Genomic DNA, 20,440 nt, shown 5'->3' with positions numbered 1-20,440 from the left:
TTCTGCAGCTGTTTTCCTTTAATGAACTGGAAATGGCATTATATGAGTGCAGGCTTAGTGTTAACCTGTGATTGATGTGTTATTTCACTAGGTAACTTACTATGTGCACGTATTAGTGCAGAACAGATATGTTTCATTGCACACAATAGGTTCATTCTTCACTAGATAAATATAATGTGAGTAATTGCAGTTCATTATGTAAATACCTCTGTAGGAGACTTTTATGGAGTAGTAAAGGATTTGGCAGAATATTTTTCTCTTACATAGAATACTGGTTTTTTAAATCAATGTAATGGTGTCCATCAGGAGGAGGGCTTCTAAGCTTGCAACTTAAAATATTTTATTATAACTTGTTCTGACTTGATTTGAATTGGAGAGAACAATCCTGAGTATTCAAACGTCTAACTACCTACTACTGGGGAAGAGTCCTTTCATCATAAACTTCCAAATTTTTTTTCCAAGCAGCTCAGTGGTTCAGTAGAAAACTTCTGAAAGACACTGAAAGGAGATGATGCTTTTAAATATTTGGAAATGTTGATTCAGCAGTGATGGCAGGCCAGAAGACCAAATGAAAGGCTATTTGGTGTAATAGACTATAATGTTCTTTCTCTTCTTTTAATTTTTTTTAAAAGCATCTAGATCATGGAAGGTCAATGGGGTAGAATTCAAAAGAAGAGAAACATGCTCCCCTAAATAAAGGGAAGGAGAAAGGAGGGTTAAAAGGATGTGATACAGAAGAGAAGTTAATGCCTAAAGGCCCAATTTTTGTGGTAGTACCAGAAAAGTGTCTAAAACAGGGAGCTGCCTCCTAAATCCTAACTTTAGAAGGTTTATTTCAAGTATTTATTTTCTTATCTGTTTGTATGTTAGTACCAGTACAGAGATAATAACAAACATTTCAAAATTATAATTGAAGTGCATTCCAGTTTGAAAAATGAGAGCGGGTCTTCTGTTGGTGAAGGGTTGTTAAGGATGAAATATTAAATAACATGAGATTCTTTCTCTTTTTTTTTTTTTTTTTTGACTGACAGTATGGTTTTAAATCCCATCTTCTCATATTTAACTGCAGCTTTCTGCTGAAGTTTTGCATGCTGGCATGCAGAAAAACCCCAGCCAAATGAAAAAAAAAAAAAAAAAACCAAAAAAAACCCACAACAAAACCACCTGGCAACATTATTCCTCAGATTGCAATGTTTTCATGAAGCTTTTCTACTCTGATAACATGCCCCTTGTTCCTGGGAACTAAAGACTAAATGTGGGAAAACTTGCTTTTTCATTACTGTTGGATTATTTTGTTTTGCAAGTAGAGGATAGTGTCTTTGCTCCTTACATTGTCCGATAACACCAAGATGCACAACACAGTAATCTTAGTCAGCTCTGAAAAGGAAGACTGCAAAAACTTGCAAAGACAGATATTTCTGTTGTGTCATGGTGAATTCCAGCCAATATTGTAACATATCTGGAGAACCCTAACAGGCTTCCAGTTTAACAATGTCTTGAAAATATTGATATATACACAGAATGGAAGCCTTTGTGGGTTTTTTGTTATAGCTAAGTTCCTTGCATATTGAACAAAAACCTGTAATGAGGAAATTAGTTTCAACTGACTTATAAAAACAGCTTGAGTCTATAAATGACTGAAAGGAAAAGCCAGATAACACAGCTGCTTTATCTAATGGCCAGCCTATCTTCAAGTAACTCGGCTGTGAAATGATGCAAGCCTTGAGATTATTACTTTTCCCTGTTGGCATTTTGTATTCTTGAAGAGTGTGTGCACTACTGTATTTCAGTCTCATGATGGGGTTGGCAGTATGTTGGGTGGTGCATATTGTGCCAGTTGTGGTAAGTAAGGTCAATTAGGACATTCTAGTTTTTCTAAATAAATCCCTAGTCACTTCATTTACAATTCTTAAAAATGCAAAATGCCACTTCTCTTAGTAATACAGTTAAGGCAAGATGCCCAGAAAGATTATGTGTTGTCTTCAACTACTGCAGTGCCCTGCTTTTACACATTTCTTGAAGCAGTAACTGCTGCTCTAAAAAGTGCTGCTTGAAGTGTCTGCTGTTGTGGAGTGCTGCTGCCTTTCCCTGACAACAGAACCATGTTCAGATGTTACTCAAGGTAGTATGAAAGAGTTGTTCAGATTTGCTAAAGGATTGTATTGACTGTATACATTGGTAGGTTAAAGGCTGGGCATATACTGATTATATCTGGAATAACTTCAAACATTGTCTGAGGAAACTGTTAGAAGCTTTTTGTTTACTTGAGTTTTAGAGAACTTACCTCTTCAGAGATCTGCAGCTTCTCAGCTGTGTGTTATGGCTGCCTTTCTTTGCCTAGGAGTAATTAGTTTGGTTAAGCAATAGAGACCAGAGTAGGTCTGCTAGTTTTAAAACAGATGTAATACCATCATATCCACCTATGATTTTACTGATGTAAATAATTTTTGTTGGCCTAAAGTAAATGTCTAAAAAGGTATTCAGTCATCACTTTATTCTCCCCAGTCTCTTACACTCAGTGCTGTATGCATGAACACAGATATATAGACAGGCAGGTTTCTCTCTTCCCTCCCCTCCCCCCCCCTCCCCGCCCCCTCCCTCTCCCCCCCCCTCTCCCCCCTCTCTCTCTCCCTCTCCCCCCCCTCTCTCTCTCCCTCTCCCCCCCCTCTCTCTCTCCCTCTCCCCCCCCTCTCTCTCTCCCTCTCCCCCCCCTCTCTCTCTCCCTCTCCCCCCCCCTCTCTCTCCCTCTCCCCCCCCTCTCTCTCCCTCTCCCCCCCCTCTCTCTCTCCCTCTCCCCCCCCTCTCTCCCTCTCCCCCCCCCTCTCTCCCTCTCCCCCCTCTCTCTCTCCCTCTCCCCCCCTCTCTCTCTCCCTCTCCCCCCCTCTCTCTCTCCCTCTCCCCCCCTCTCTCTCTCCCTCTCCCCCCCTCTCTCTCTCCCTCTCCCCCCCTCTCTCTCTCCCTCTCCCCCCCTCTCTCTCCCTCTCCCCCCCCCCCTCTCTCTCTCCCTCTCCCCCCCCCCTCTCTCTCTCCCTCTCCCCCCCCTCTCTCTCTCTCCCTCTCCCCCCCCTCTCTCTCTCTCCCTCTCCCCCCCCCTCTCTCTCTCTCCCTCTCCCCCCCCCCTCTCTCTCCCCAGTTTGGATAGGGGAAGCTGTCTTCAGAATGCAGTATTTGCATCAGGACTGAGTAGTTTGAAAACTCCTTATCCGGAAGTAAGGAATGGCACCAGCTTTGTAGGGCATGGGGCAGCATCCTGATAAAACACTCCAGTAAGAATGCTGATGTATCAATAATTTCAAATGTTCAACCATTGTATAAACTTGTATAGACTTGGGTGTCTTGTGCTTCTTTTGTCCACTTATAGGTTTTCTTTTTCTGAATTCTAGGTAGCAAGAAACAATCAAATAATTACTGTGATTATGAAAGTATCTGCAATAGAAGTGCACTGAAGTATGTGTATTACTTAACACATTAAGTGAAAATATGTAGATATGAAGCATCTTCAGAAATGCAGTTATCTTGTATGTCTGATTACTACCATAAATGTGTTAACAAGAAGTGCTATTGAAGTCTTCCAGTGATAATTATTAATTCTTTTCCTTAACAACAGAAAGTTCACAGTATTGCTTTTCTCTGGCAACTAAAAACATCTGACTTTAAGATTTAAAGTTTGAAATGAAGTAAGGAGTTTCCTAGAACAGCTGCTTGGGAGGAGAATTTTGAACAGTGTAGGTAGATGACAGCTCAGGTGGAGATTCCCTGGTGTGAAAAAACCGAAGGTGAATTAGCAGTGCACGATGAGTGGGTCAGTGGTCTCAATCGGTGGTGGATGATGATAGGTACTCTTCTGAGCTTGCAGCTTTAAGACTTGATTACTAGGCAAGTGTCACATGAGCACAGTGCATCTTATAAGGAAGGCTCTTCATGAATTTCTGACACCTGTTCTGGAGGCTGAGCAGCTTCTGCAGTTTGGATTTATGGTAATTTTAGATAGAACTGAGCATAGACTATGCTTTTTAGATGGCTTTCACTTCTCCAGCAGTAAGACTATAGGCAGCAGTCCGTATGAGTTGGAAGAGTATGTAGGATGAAATAGCCTTTACTACATTTTTATAAAGAAGGGTGGGAGTACTGAACTTAAGGATCAAAGAACTCAGGAAACTGTTAGGGAGTTTTATGTGCTTATGTGAGAAAATGGATGGTACCATTCTATTGCTTAGAAAAGTGGGACTTGGAATATACAAAAGTGAGGACTGAAAGTAACGACACATAACAATGGGTTTGCAGGAAAAAAAGATGGTGATAAATGTATCGGAGGAAAAATAGGGAGCCTTAGTTTTTAAGCAGCCTGATACACAATTTGGTCCTTGATGCTCAGGAGAAACTCATGGTTTGGTATCTTTCTTAAGCTTTTCTGTGAAACATTGACAAGATGTCCTGTTGCTTTTTTCCAGCAGCCCTCAGCTAATTCCCCAGTTTGGGGAAAGTCAAAAAGTTCATCCTCCATTAAAATGGAGACCATTATTTCTAGTAATGTGTGAGACAGAGGGCTGAGATCTGCACAAACCTTTTTTTAATGTTTATTTGAGAGGTCCTTAATAAATTGCATATATTATTTATTAACAAGACATCACCTAAAGTTAAGGGGTGATGTCACTGGCCTATGATCAAATATCATACTGAATCCCTTATCTAAATATAGTGTATTAGTCCCCATTTTATTAACAGTTTGAAAACTAAGCAAGTGTTCTCATAACACAAACAAACCAAAAAAAGTAACCCAAAATGTTGGGGTGGGATAACACCCAATAATGACAAGTTTGTCTCAGAAATTTTACTACTTTTTCTGTATTTTCTACAGTCTATCTAATGGTTGCTTATAAGTAGAATCATAGTGTAATCTGGCATTTGTGGGTGGGTTTTTTGGGTTGTGGGTTTTCTGTCATTATTTTTTACAGCCATAGGAAGGATGGCTGTATTACGGCCTAAACTTGTTAGTCTTATTGTTTAAAATGGAGTGATACATTAACAAGTAATGAGCATAGCAGTCTGAGTGTGTCTCTTGCAATGTTAGTGACACTATGATGGATTAACAGCCTGCAAAATAGAAATGTATGCTCTGGCACGTTTTTACCTAACACATATTAGTATATTTATGGGTATAAATTTTGTTTTTACTTTGCATCTCTTAAGCATAATTGTGCTTTAATGTATCAAAAAAACAAACAAAACCAAACCAAAACACAGCAACCTAATAAATCTGCTATTCTTCAGCAGGTGAAGCCTGACCTTTCCATGGTATGGAATGTCAAGCCATATTATTAGAATAGAAGTAGAATTGGACCATTATACACAATTTGAATTATACACAATTTGAAACACCAGAGTAATAAACTATCTTGTTTTTTTTTTTTTTTCCTGTGATAGTGTATCATTCTATGTGATGCTGGAATTATTCATTATGCCCAAGTCCACTTTTTCCACTAACTTAAGGTATTATAGGAGTGCCGTAATAATTTCATCTGCTTACAGGCAGCAAGGTTTCAACTAATGTTCACTAGACCAAGTAGCCACTTTTTTTCCCCCCCCACCCCAACACATCTTAAATTTGGTTTTTGCCCAAAGTAACAGTAACTGCTGAAGAAGTGAAACTTCATTTGCATAAAGCAGCAAGTCTTTAAATAGGTTTTATCAGGTTGCTATTGTGACCTTAAGACAACTAATGAATTGCCTACACTCTTTTTGAAGTTAAATAAATTTTCAACTCTGAAAAGTTAAGAACTGTATGTAGTGGTTCCTAGTATTATTTTAGCGTTATTGAAGCCTTTTGATAATCCTTACTCTGCAATCATGATCAAATATTTCAGACAGTCTGATATCCTCCGTCCTCAGAACTTTCTTTTATGTTGATGTACATATTTTTTTAAATGTAACAAGTTAAGGGAATTCATTACCATAATGTGCTTGCTTTTTAATATATGCTATTTCCAATAGCCTTTTGAGATAACTGAGGATCAGTCAATGTTCATGATAAATAAACAAGGCTCACCAAAGTGATAGAGCAGAAATAGATCACAGGTTAGCAACTGCTATCATAGAATTATACAAAATTCATTTTCTGTAATATCTCACAAGCAGCACTGTGTTGACTAAACCACCAGTTTCTTGATCTGATATTCAAGACTCCATAAAAGTCACATTTCCACCTTAAAATTCATACTTGTGTTGCAGGAATTAATTGGAGTGACAGAATTATAGCCCTTTCAAGTACCTAATGGTTTCACGTAATTACTTGACATAGCACTGTTTCTTGGATCAAAAGCTATGTTAGATTTTCAACTTTGCAATAGGAACAGTATTTTGAAAATAATTAAATGTTAGTCTAAAATTTGCAGGTTGCTTTCAGCTGAGTGGTTGGAAAGTTAAACTCACTGATGACAATGGGTCTATAGATAACAATCTATTGATGTAAAGGAGCTTTCTTTTGAAAGAGTCTGCTCAGTACCACTTCCCCTCTTTCTCCCCCCCTTGAATACATTATTTTTGGCACCTAATGTTTGTGTCACTAATCCTGCCACGATCAGAAGGAAAAATAATGCTTTTCCTAACGTTTTGAAGTCCATATTTTGGGCTTTGATAAGGGTTCCTTAAAGTGGCTCTGAAGAATTTGCAAGGTTTGGGTACACATTCACAAGCCGTTATAGATATGACATGGGGCTTCATTCTAGTGTGTGGACAGCAACAGATCAGCACTTAAATATGTTGTGACCTTTAACCTTCATATGTATCATCAGTGAAAGAATGCTGGGTTTGTTTGTTTCCTTAGTATTCTGTCCATTATGTTAAAGCTCTCCATTACAGTTTCTCATTTTTAAGTCCTATCTTTGGTTTTCGAGTATTTTGAATGCATTGAAAGCATTAACATTTACAACCTAACACTAGCCTTGGGAGTAAAAAGGTAATTTATTTGCGTAGAGAAGAGTTTCATTTCCTAGCACGACACTCAAAAGAAACCAAATGCGGACTTTGTCTTAATAGTTGAAAATTTAAAACAAATGAAGCTTATGTAAAATGGCACGAACAGACTAGAGGTACAGTAGACTGCTGAAATTGCATTTGGTTAGCTATAAACATCATTAGCTTAAAGCATTCTAGCTTACCATGCAGTGTGAGCTCTCATAGGCTGGGATGTGATTATGCTTTGCTCTTTTACATTTTTAACTCCTTGTGGAGATGCTAAAGCCAGCTGAACATAGGCTTTGTAGAAGCTAAATTAACCATGCGTTCCTTGGGGGTTTATGGCAAACTGTGAGGTTTATCTGGTGTTGAAGTGTGCTAAAGATAACGTGACAGTAACCTAAAATGTTGTACTCACAACATATTGATTGTGAGTGTATAGCAGTATTTTTTTTATCTTTAGAGATTGTATTTATTATCATGTAACTGATTTTGAGTATATGTAAACGTAGGTTGCATATACCCTTGATATTCCTATGAAGTGAAATATTAATGTTTTATTTTACCTGAGGAGTATACACAAAGAAGATGACGCTACAAAGTTGCATAGAAAATACTTACATGGCTTAGAATTTTTGCAGTATTTTTATTTCTACAAGTCACTAGCTCATGCCCATTATGTGAAATTGTGTTCATTTAACCCAGTGAGTAATGTTACTTGACCTCAGTTGTGGTTGTAAGTGGGTCGGAATTGGTCAATAACTAGGCATTCCTGTACCAATGAAACACTTAAATTTATACACATGGGACCTTCATAAAATTTGAAGAGTAATGTATATATGTTAAGTCTCTACAGAATGGGTCTAATGTGTAGTCTCTTGCATTTGCTCAGATGTACAGCATGCTTGAAACAACTAAGCCTGTGTTCTCACAGCATGCAAACACTACTTGATGAATCCTTCCATTGGGTTGTTTCCAAATAATAAATCCTGAATGTTGAGGTTTTCCCTTTCATCTGACAATCTCAAAGTGCTTTATGAAGCTGAGATGACTTTTGTTATCCCTCTACTTCTCCTGTTTTCATTTTCCATGGGTAAGTGTTTGTGAAACACTATGCTTGCAGAGTAAGGGAAAAGTTGCATAGAGTTGTTAAAGGCTGGAAGGATTTTCAGAGCAGGGCATTATATTAAATCGTTTATTGCGTGAGGTGGCTATATCCCTTGATTTCCTTCCTTTTTGTCCCCCCTCCCACTGCCTTCATTTAAGGGATCACTTTTTAAGAGAAGTATTTCAGAGAAGCAAAAAGGGGGGGAAGGGACATTTTTACCTCTTGAATCAAACAACAACAACAAAAAAAAACACAGTAGAGAACACATCTGAGGATTAGTATTTAGAATGCTGAGGAATATACTACAAAGCAACTATTAACACCACATCACGCAGTGTGGTTAGTTCTTGTCTATTTTTGCAGTATCTGAATCTTCTAATATATGTGGAATATAGATTAAACTGATATATTTCCTTTTTTAAAAAAAATTTTCAGTGGAGGTGGCTTGCACCTTCATCAAGGCTTTTTGCACTTTAGCCTCCTGCATTTCTTCCTCTGTTTAGAACTAATTATAGATAAGCATCTGAAAAAAGAAATACAATAAGCATTTGTGTTAATTATATCACTTCCTCCTACTCTTCTCCCCTGCACCATATGTTTATTTCTCTCTGTGACTCTTGATTGATTTTTTTTTTTTTTTGGGGGGGGGGGGGGCTAGGGCAGGGCTGGGCTTGATACATGTCTAATCAGGAGACCTCAAAGTATGCTCTGATGATGCAAGTATGATCCTGTTCCTGCACTCCTTTCTAAGTGTAAATATATCTGGAGGTAGACAGAGGAAAGAACAATGGGGTTAATTTGTCAGCTAAAGTTACTATATGTATGTGTAGGACTTGCCTTTAGTCTCTGTTCTCTACTTCAGACTTTGTGTCAAATATCATTACCCTTTGTCCTTGACCTGTTTTTGTTTGTTCATTTGGAGTTTGGTGGTTGTTTTTTGTGTTTGGGTTTTCTGTTTTGTTTTGTTTTTCCCCCATCCCTCAGTTATTTTCTTGAATGTGGTCCACTGCAAAAGCTTTGGGGATTCATCAACTTTCTCTGACTGTGACTGTGACTTTCTATTACAACACTTGATGATTCACGTGTCCCAAGTTTTATTTCTGCTTTCATGGGAAAAACAGCTTCTTTCATTTTCTGTGAGATACTAAAATGTGCCATTGTACTTGATCATCTAAGACACAGCAGGAGATTAGATGTCATTTTTATCTCTTAAAAGTGGGAGGCTGGGGGCAGGGCGATCCAACTTAATATGCTTGTATGGGGAGCTCTACTTCTGAGACCACTGGCATGTAACTTATCTGCGCTTACTGCTAAGACGCTCTTTGGTTTTAGAACATACATTTACTAAGCACATAAACGTTTTCCTTCTCTGATCGATTATCTGAACATACATATTTCTAGTGGGACCACCACCTAAAGATTCTTCCAGATTTGGCAGTTATCTATAACAGCGTAAGGTCATGACAGAAATGCCATATTACATCCAAAATATAAAGTCATTACTCTGCTTCTTTAAAACTTAACTTTCTTCTGACTTTGCTCCAGGACATCACAAGGCTGTACCAAATAATGAAGCACACTGTCATATCCCTAGTATAAATGACTCAAATCTTTCAGAACTTATTACTATCTTTTATTATTTATTTTCCTTGGTCTTTATGCAAACCCATTCAGGGAAAATTTCCGCATCCTCCTCACAAGGACAACACGGGGGAAGATGGTGTCTTGACTGCAGTGATCTGCGTACCAGGAAGAGTCAGGTTGGGCCAGGGTACAATAGCTTGACAGTGTTAGTTTTAGTTTATACATATGGTTTGTATGTGTTAAGCTGCTGTTACAGTACACGTTTGCTTTCCACTCACTGAATTATCAAGAGGAACTAAATAACTGCATGAACATAACCAGTCTGCATTAATGAAAGGGGCTGAAAGCACTCTGTGGTATAATGCATACCAATGTTTGTTAACATAAAAGGAGGTGGCCGCGCTTGTACTGTCAACTATAAATTTCTTTTTCAAGTGAATTTTTTTGAATCTAGCAATAGTAGAGATAGGATTTCTACATTAAACAAATGTGAGTGTCCAATTATACATGCCAAATGCATAAATTGTAGATCTGCTATGATATTGACTGTATAATAAATGTAAATAAAGTTAAGGTTTGACAAATTACTTTACAATCTACTCTGGCCAATAATTTGTGATGGTTTTAATACATGTTAAATTTCTTAGGCCTATAGAACATAGGCACATTGTATGTGCTTTCAAAAAGTTTCTAGGGCTTCCAGTAATTCTTTGAAGAAGCAGCTAGCTGTTACTTGTCACCAGTGTGCTGTGTTGATTTGAAGCAGATAAGGATCTGCGCTAATGTAAAGGCAAAGTTTGAGTCCCCCAAATTTAGCATGTAAAAAAGCTAAACAGCACAAGTAGTGAGGCAGTCCACTGTTCCTGTTTTGTTCCTAGTTTTGAAAAGATACTATTATTTATATAATGTTCAAAGGGGCACATAATTCATTATATATGGTTAGTCAGCTGTTGCATTTTTACATTTCTGCCTGTAGGTAGGCTGAACACCTGGTGCCATGGCAGCATATTTAAAACACTGCTTGGAAAATCTACAGTAACAGCACAGGTACTAGGACTTTCAAAATGGTTGATTAAGAAACAAAATATGTGTCAATTTTAACAAAATTTTCATTATTGCCTTCATATGAATGTAATAATACAGACAGAAATATGGTCTATTTACTGTTCCTGGTGGGGATGGCCAGTGGGTGGTGAAAGTTGCAGTGTATCATGCTACTCTGTTCCATACAGTTTCCTTAAGGTAGTCTATCTTTAAGCTTAGTTTCTTCTGAGAAAGCAGAAAGCTTTTATCAGCCAAGTGTCGAACAGAGGTTTTGATATTTAAAGCAAAATTTTCAGTGCCCTTAGAAATGTTAATGTGGGAAAAAAAAATACAGGCACTACATATCTCGTGTCAAGACAGAAAATGTTAAGTCAAGAACGGTGTACTAAGGCAGAATGAATATTTTGGGGTGTTAATTCTAACTCCAGAGGGAGGAAACTAGAATTCTGGAGCGGACACCGGAGCTGTATTGTATGATGCAAGGATGACTCAGCCCGTGCTCAGATCAGCTCCAGGTCTTGCCACACTTATTTACATTAAAGTACAATTGCTATTTTAAGTCTGTGCATTTGGTGGAGAAGGTGGTGAGAAGCAAGCAAAGGGAGAGGAATAAAAGCAAAAGGAGAGAGGGGAGATTTTAACATGAAACAACAACGAAAATACCTGGACCAATCCTTTCTGCTCCCCGCGCTGCTCTCTCCGTGGAGGAGCTCGTAATCCTACGCTTGCTTGCTCTATCAAGGGGATTCTACTACGAGCACAAATTAATAATTTATTCATAGGCTTGAGTCAGTTAGCCCGCATTGATTTACTTGTGCTGCATTTCTCTTCATTCATAACCCTTCGCTAGTCCCGGTCTCTCGGAGAGTGACTCGCTGCAGCGCTCAGGCGTGGGAGGAAGAAGCAAACGTGCCTTTATGCACAAGGGCGTGCTCGATGGGACTCAATTAAATGTGCGAGCCTGACCTAAACCCGGGGCTCCCTCCGGGAACCCGCTGCTCCGGCTCGTCAGCGATGCTCCCTCGGCGGGCGCCGCTCCTCTCCTCCGGCCGCCGCCGGTGCCCTCCGCGGCGCGGCTCCGCGGCCGGGATGCCGGGCGCTCTCGGCGCGGAGGGCTGAGCACCGTCCGTCCATCGCCTCTCCGGGCTGTGTGACAGACGCTTGCCATGCAGCGGTGCCCTGCCTGATTTGGTCGGGTCTCCGGTGGGTGTGCACGGCACCCCGCCCCCCCGCCGCTGCCAGCCCCGCCGAGCCCTCCCCAGCTCAGCCCCCGGCAACGTGCAGCGCGCTCTCCTCGCCTTCTTGGAAGGGCTCAACTACACTTTCAGCTCCTCCAGACTTTCTCTGCTTTTGCCATACAGAGGCATCCTCCCTCTGGTCCGGCTCCTCCTGTGCCTGCCTCTCTGCCTCCGCGCTATCCCGTTAAAAGGCGGCTGTTCCTGCTCTACTGAACCAGTGCGTTGGCTGACTTGATCTGGGATGAAGGCTGCAGGTTACCGGCAAGGAACAGGAGAACTCTAGGCAGCTTTCCATTTGCAAAGTGAGCAGTAATTGCGAGAAGACAGCCTCCCCAGTTGGAATCAATAGTCTGCTTTCTTGCTGCTAAGGGCACTTTGGAGCAGCAGTAGGTCACTGAAGTAACTCCAGCACACTGCTGACTGCGGAGTTGTAAAGAACTACATGCAAGTGGCTGCAGTAGTGCTGGAAAACGCTTTGCTGTTACCAGGGACACAATAGTTTTTAAGTCATTACAGGTTCGCTTCTGGTCCTCTCCTTTCATTATAAAGAGAAGGGTCATTCTTTGGAAGGATGAGGATGAAGCTGTGATTTCTTCCAGTGTTGTTCTAGTGGAGGGGGTAAGGGTGGGGAAAGAGACTTTAGAAGCAAAACCCCGCTGCTGCTGAATTCAGCTTTACTTGAATTTCCCCAAAGCTTTCCAGGCACAGAGAGGCACAATGCCAGAGAACCTGAATCTTCTTCGGGCTTTTGGCGGGTTTTCCTTTATCTTCTGGACAGCTTTTAACACAGCCTTAGTGGATGTGGTTGCATCGGAGCAGCAGATCCCCTTGTCTGTGTAAGTGCTCTCATGCTATTGCTCTCAGGACCATGCTCGAGGATGGAAACTTGACTGCTCAAGTTCTTATCTCTTTATATTGCAGATTTTTGACTGTTCAAGGCACCTTTGCTCGTCTGTCAGCTGTGTTTAAAGGGGAAGTCTCTAATGCACTCAGCACTACTTTAATTTTATCATAGGAATATGTGTTGGTGGCATATGTGGCTGCAGAGTCTGAAGTGCTTGTATTTACTGAAGTTGATGCTGTTAATTCCTTCTCATGTGAAATTTATTATTCAGAACTGTTCTGCTATTTTGTCTGCTTCTTTCCTTTCAACGGGTACATGTCATATTGTGCCAAAGCATGTTTCTGTACAAGTTGATTCTTCAAATTTAAACAGTGCAGGTTGGGTAGTTCCATATCGGAGGCCTTACCTTAGCACAGCATCTAGTTTGTGCTTGTACTTGGACAGCTTTGCTAATCTTTTCCTGTGCTTAGGTTCCTTAGTGTGCTCTTTAATGCAAAATTGCTAGGATCCTTCTGATCGTAGCTGAAGCTGTTACAGTCTGTCTTGCTTGCTATGACATGTGTATTACATTTTTTCCTCTCTCATTTCTTTTCTTCACAGTGTAAAGCTCTGGGCCTCAGCGTTTGGTGGGGAGATCAAATCTATTGCAGCCAAGTACTCAGGTTCGCAGCTTCTGCAGAAGGTAAGGATATCTTCAACTGTAATAAGGAAGGTCTTAACAGAAAAAATGGAGACAGATTTAATTTTTTAAATGAATAGAAAAGCAGTGCTGTGCATGCTTTGGTCCAAGATCTATTTTTGTATTGCATACTACTCCCTGATGACTCTTTGCATTGCACTGCACTATCTGGAGAGTCCTTGATTAAACTGCTATTTTTCTTTTTGGATGATTTTTTTTGTTATCATTAGAAAGTAAACTCTAACACTCCTATTTCTTGAAGTCTAGGCTTCAGCCTAGATTGAGGGTATTTAATCTGGTTGCTGCATTGTGATGATGTTTCTGTTTAGAAACAGCTGCTTCTTCTTATGAAAAATACTAACTTTATTCAAGGAGCAGAATTGGTTCATATAGTATTATTTTCACCCTGTGCTGCATGTACGCAATTCACTGTATCAGGAGAAAGCGGCTGCACTGTTGTTTGTCATCTCTGCAGTTTTTACAATCCCATTATTCCCCCAATCATTGCAAACCAGCGCTGGGATGTATTACATCATTACAGATAAGAGGAATGAATGTGGTTATCTTCTTGCTCAGCTGCACAGCTGGGTAATAAGCTAGTGAAGTATTGCAAAAACTTGAGAAATTGGTATAAGTCTACATAATTGGGGCAGAGGGTAATGAGAAAGCGGATTTGAGTATTAAGTATATATCAAAGGCTGTGTCTACTTTAAATAAACAACCTTTACTAAAGTTCTGTATAGTAGACAACTTATTTTTGCAGCAGTTGCTGAAAAAATATAATAAGAGAATAAAAGGAATATGCTTTAAGACTGTGATTTTGCGGCATTTAATATGTGATCCTCAAAACGCAATGGAAGAACATTGAGATGTTTACTAACTACAGAGACATTCATTCAACGCATATGTTAAATTTCTGCTATTTTTTTCAGACGTGATTTTTAGTTCCAAGTAAAATGTTAATATTTTTTTTTGCCTGATTATGAAGTAAATTATTCCTTGAGCTTGTAGCACTTATTTTGAAAGGCTTGTATATATGTGAATTTACGTAATGGGCCGTATGTGTAGCAGTTAAAAAGCTTATGCTAGCTATGTAAAATGAAAGCAACTGACTTAATAATTACTAAAGGCGTATGAGTTCCTTAGTAGTATCTGTCTTTTCAGTGTTGTATACCCAGGACTGCAAAACATGAACTTCACTAAGCCAAAATACAGAATTATTAAGAACAAAAATATTTGAGGTTTCTTGCTACCTTCTAAGGCCATTAAATGGCTTCATTTTAATATATTGGGCAAAATATTAATTTGAAAATCTGGAAATCCAGTATTTATTAGACTTATAGATCACATTCTTTAAAGTCTGTGTAGTCTTATATAATCACATTTTTGTATGAACTCCTTAAATTTATAAAGCAGATGGACCTTTCAGTTTTTATTAGTATCTAATCAAGTATTATTAAAAGGCTTTAATTTTTTTATTGGGCCATAAAATACAGGTACCTTTATTAAACTTCAAAACTGCTCCATGTGCAGCCATTTTTGCACTAAAATGGCTTTAAAAATTAAATCTACCAAATGCAGATTGTCCAACACTTAATAGAAAATACAGAATATACTGTCTTGCGATTGCACTAAAATCCGCAAAGAATCGGTATGAGATCGTTAATCATTCTTCTCTTCCTCCATAGTAAATACTGCTGTCATCCCTTCTGTAATGTATTTTTCCCTCTGAAGTAGCAAGATTTCTTTCCTATTGGTTGCTATAATTGTAGGTAATTGGAAGCTATTCATTTTACCTTTTCATCAGCATCCTTTCTATTTCACTAATAAATCTGTGCTTCTGTTTTTGAAGGTGGACAGGGTATGTTCATGCCGAGCTATTTTGGTTTTGTTTCTTGCTTTTGTTATGATATTTCTTTATAGAATGAAAGGCGAAAGACAAAATGCAGATTTGACAGGTATCTAGAGCATTTTTATTCCTTTGTCACATCCCCTCTCCTCTCTTTTTTTTTTATTTTTTCCCTTCTGATTACAGTAGCTTTAGGAAACTTCTAGTGCTTTTAATTTTTATTTAAAATTCCAAGAGTATCTGTCCTTTTAAGCTTGCTATTTCTTGCTGTTGATCATGGCAAATGAGCCTGGATGACAGATGACTTTAGCATATATACTTTATAACAGTACCAAAAGATATTTCTTTTGTAAGCTTGTGTGAATAAAAACATACCAAACTTCAAGATTTGCAAGTATTTTCAATGTGCAAAGTCAGTGGCAGAAGTTGTCATAACAATTAAGGAAGTGATAGCACAGTAGGGCTCTAAAGGCAAGCGCTTTTCCCCACCCCCACCCCCTCCAGGCATCAAGAATCCATTTGGTATTTACTGTGAGCTCTGGGTGATCAGAGTCAATGTCTTTTTAAAGGCAAGATTCCACCTATAGAAGCAGTGCGACTTCTGATATTACTGGAGGAATCCACATTTTCTGATTATGAATTAAGCATCGTTAAACAAACGAAGATATAGAATGTGCATATAATTATGTATCTGGGCAGTGTAGGTTTCTCAGTTACCAACTTCTTTGTGGTGCCGTTTGGTTTAATAAAGGCTTGCTAAATGAAAACTAATGCTAAATGTAAAGGTTACTTGATTAATTTTGTTAGAATATATAGTCAGCACTACCTTCAAAGGATTGAGTTTGAAATCAGGGCATGATTGTCACTGTACTGCTCAAATGTTTTACACATTAAGAGTCATTTGACCAATACTAAAATTTCATTGAGCAAATGAAGTTACGTGAGATAATCAGTAAAGCAAAATTTTGCTAGGTTATAGCTGTGAGTATTGACTTAGTTATTACAATTCTTAAGTCTTGCTGTACTGTGAACACGAAATGAGTAACCAGCATTGCTGTCCTCTTAAGTTTCAAAAAGACGCGTAAGAATATCTTTGCCACATTTTGCAACTACTTATTTAAAAAAAACCCCACTGCTTACCTCATCTTACTTGAATGTTTTATTATTTTATTGCATTATGATAATCTTATCCAAGAATGTTGTGTCTCCTAAGAGTATATGGGATATATGATTTTTCCCAGAATTGACTTTAGATTGAATACAGATACTGTAAATACCTCAGAAAAGAATAGTTCAGTAAATAATTTCAGAAATAATGATGAGCTTTTAAGCAAAATTAGCACTTAAAAATGTAGCATTTTAATGTTCTACTACTTGCTTTCAAAGTGAAGGAAGACCATTCAGTGGTCAAAAAAACCATATAGAGGAAAATAGGACAATACTATTCATAAGTTATGTAATTTATGGAGGCTTTGCAGCCGTCACTTGGATTTGGCAATGTACAAAGAGCTGTTTGGTGCTGTAGAGACATGCATACTCTTCATCTAGTTAGCAAATATCGCTGGGGCCTAAGAATTGATTGAAATTTTAATTGTCCTTAGGTGCTTATATTTTTTTTTTCCTTAGACTTTCACAAGAGATCATCTTTATTTGAAACCTGACGCTTCTTTAAATTTTTTTTTTTTTTTAACCACTCAGGTTATGTTTAGTGAGTACTGTAGCAAATGTGAGAGTGTAGCCCACTGGCAAAGCCAGACTTTAAGTATAGGATGCAAAGCAAGGGTGCCAGGAAGATATTCGCTTCAGCTGCTATGATTAGAAATTTGGAGGAACAGACTTCAGGGAATGCTACTGTTCACATTACAGTGTCCATGATTATAATGTGTTTTCAGTTCCACGCTGTTGCAAAATAATAGTAGTAATAAAATGGAAGGAAAAAGTACAGGTAACATGCCTTTTGTTAAAGTTAAAAATATTTGCTGATACACAGTAAAGCTTTTCCAATACCAATGAAGTGTCTGATTCTCTACAAATTCAGTGTGGTCAATGCTTTCTCAGATACCTTTTGGAGAGATGCTTTTTTTTTTTTAGTGATATTCTGAGCTTTGATAATTCTTCATTTGGTCCTTAATAGTCAATATTATTTTATTGCAAATGTAGGAACAGTTTCTGAGAAGAAATCTTTATTTATCGGGTCTGCCATAAAGCTTTCTTACTGAAGACAAGCTGGTTTAAGGCTACCTCAGATTTTTCTTATGTAAGTTGTCTAATTGTGTCTTCGTGTTATGTAAGCACTGACTGCCAGGGTCTCAAGCAGTCTGTAGTCTGCATCTGCCTACTCCTTTCAACAAATTCTTCATTGTGTTAAGAGTGCTCAAATCACTGTGTTTTCTCAAAACAGGTTTTTCAACCAGCATAGCATTCCTGTTTTTAAAGGTTCAGAATTGCATTTTGTCTTACTGACTAGATTTGGTGCTGTATCTTGTTAGTTTCTTACAACTATGGAAATGTCAGTGCAAAACTAATGTAACAGGGTGATTTAGATCAATTAGTATTCAGCTGGTGTATCTGATTCATGCAGTACATCTATCTTTAGTTTTAAACCATATAATAGTGACTTAAATTCTTAGAGAAGTATAGTCTAATCATTTTGATGTTAATTGCTTTTCTTTTATTCAACCTTATGTTGCTTTGCTTGAGACACTGCACCTACTGCTTTGAAGGAAGGGGCAGTAGGATTGAGATGTGCATTTTAAGGTCTAGACATAGATTGGCTTCTTGGATATCAATTTAAGCTTTTGCCAGCTGAGCGGTTTTTAAAACTGCAAAAATAATACCAATGTTTTTCTTACCAAAAATAGGAGAAAAATAATCTAAAACCTGTAGATACATGATTATGATTTAAAGAAAAAACCACCATCATCACCTGCAAAAACCCTAAACCAACAGAAACACCCCCTCCCCCACCAACCAACCAAACACCCCACCCCCGCCTGCCCCAAAAACTCCAAACCCCAAATTAAAAAAACCCTACCAGCTAGGTAAATGGTATAGAGTTTACCAAAAGCTTTATTCAGAAATAATTAATTAGAATTTGAACTCCTGAAGTCTGGATTATGTAAAATTTGTCTCCTAGCACTGAATTAAAATACAGCATTAGAAAATAAAAGAAATATACATCTGAGGATCTTAAATCACTTTAATTCTGATGATTAATGCAAGCAATGTTTTGGAACTTGCAGAGCTTCAACCTTCCAACCCCTTTAATTCTTACAGGTCTTTGGGCTACATAAATCACGAGGTTATTCTCCATGCCTAACTAGTTATGGAGCGTTTCAGTGTGTTTGAAGAATTGAATGTTGTTATCTGCAGACATAAATGTAAATTCTTTTGGACAGATATTTATTTTTTTCTTGAACAAATTAAAATTAAATCAAACACATTCATATGCTAGTAATGTCTTAGGTGGAAAATCCTGCTGGGTCCAATGCTAATTTTCAGGTAGCATATTGATTTGTAGAGGAAAATACCACAGTGCTATCAAACTCCCAATAGTGTGGTCTCCTTTTTTTTCTTTTTCCCCAATAACAGAATAATTTTCCTTTGTTCTTGTAACAAAGGTACTGGAAAATTTTCTTTGCCTTCAGTGAACTTAGAGCTGAATTTCGAACAATCTATAGTCTTACTCTCATCTCCTGTTTGAATGTTATGGCAGGAGTAATAACTTTTTGGTGTTTGTAATGTTTTTAAAATGTAGTCTAAATCAGTCTGAATATCAATCATTGTTTTATATTTAACTAAAAGGAAAGCCCTGTTTTAAGCCATGGTGAGTTCATGCTTTTCTGCCATCAGCACTCTATATTTTGCAGTGTTTTCTGTGTCTTTCTGGGTTTTGCAAGCACAGCATGATCCTCTTACTTGTGTTATCAAAAGTAAATACGTTCTATTCTTAATACATAATAGAAATATGAGATGGCTTCAGTAAGTTCATGATACATGCATTACACTTTCAATAATGTCTTTTAATATGGAAATTATTGAGTGGACAATCCAACTGGAAAACATCGGATCTTGAAAGGAAATGAATGCTAATTCCCTTGCTTAATGTATTTATGGTTGTTTGTTTTCACATCCTGTATTGGAAAATGCTTACATTTCAAGGTTAAAAGAGTGAGTCTCCATGCAAATTATCTTGACAGCAAAGGTATGTAGAGCCATGAATAGATGCCGCATCGCAGTGGTGATTCACTTTTAAGCAACTGCTAATCAATACTCTACACTTTCAAATGTCATTACTGTCTGTAGGGTACAATTTTTTGTTGCTGATAATAAGTGGTTACACATTGTACAACACAAATTATATATCGATAGGATAAACTGTATTTTAGGTTGCTGTAGAAGCTCCAACGCAAGGTCTTCAGGAAATACTCTGATTTAATATGTTGTTCTTATAAAGCTCCATTTTGCTTTTTCTGTGTATAATGTTTCTGCAAAATTGCATGGACGTTTTTGTGAGCCTATTTAGCATCTGCCCAGCTGAGTTGTAAAGCTTAAGTACTTTTTTTTAGAGTGAATGATAAAATCATTACAAGACTTGTATTTGAAAAGGAAGTCTGAAAAACTGCCTTCCCCCCCATCCTCATAGTTGGAAAGAAATCAGGAACAGTCTTACAAACCTGTCCAGAGGCGATGAATTCCAGGGACAGGTACTTTCTGAAAGTATCCTGGCCCTCAGACCTCCTAGGACTTTACGGATGGAGTTATCCATCTTATGGTTGGTAACTACTATGCTGTTTCTGAGGATGATGATATAAGACACAAGGAGATTGTGATTGGTCAAGAGAGACAGACTTGTTCATATAGGAGTGTACAGATATTACAACCAGAGTATTAAATTGAATCTGGGAATACAATAGCAGACAGTAGAATACAGCGCATAGGAATTAGGCTGTTTTAAATCCCTCCTGCATAAGAGAGTTAGTTTCACGCAGTCTTTAGCAGGGTCTTAGAAGTAGCTAGAGCATCTTGGATTGCTTTAATGAGGTAGACTTGAGTTAAAAAGCAGACAGAAGTACAGTTTAGATAAAAATAATTTGTTTAGCTAGACAAAGCTAAAATAAAGCAGTTTCATCAATGGTGC

At 38.2% G+C, this 20,440-nt stretch overlaps 1 protein-coding gene across 2 annotated transcripts in view; it reads left to right on the top strand.

Moving 5' to 3' along the window:
* The first annotated feature begins 11,970 nt into the window (after positions 1–11,970).
* CACNA2D3 (calcium voltage-gated channel auxiliary subunit alpha2delta 3) overlaps positions 11,971–20,440 on the top strand; it is a 486,549-nt gene continuing 478,079 nt past the window's right edge. Inside the window, exons 1-2 of one of the 2 annotated variants that reach the window (XR_012661052.1) lie at positions 11,971–12,764; positions 13,373–13,454. Coding sequence is in view for 1 of the 2 variants with exons in the window: in XM_075096179.1 (XP_074952280.1) it covers positions 12,646–12,764; positions 13,373–13,454 (201 nt within the window). In the remaining variant the exon portion in view is untranslated. The remainder of the gene's footprint in view (positions 12,765–13,372; positions 13,455–20,440) is intronic. The other variant, XM_075096179.1, reaches the window with a different exon arrangement.

The sequence above is a fragment of the Phalacrocorax aristotelis genome, chromosome 6 (genome assembly GCF_949628215.1).
Source record: "Phalacrocorax aristotelis chromosome 6, bGulAri2.1, whole genome shotgun sequence".
NCBI classification, from domain to species: domain Eukaryota; kingdom Metazoa; phylum Chordata; class Aves; order Suliformes; family Phalacrocoracidae; genus Phalacrocorax; species Phalacrocorax aristotelis.
This window is presented reverse-complemented; position numbering and strand designations above follow the sequence as displayed.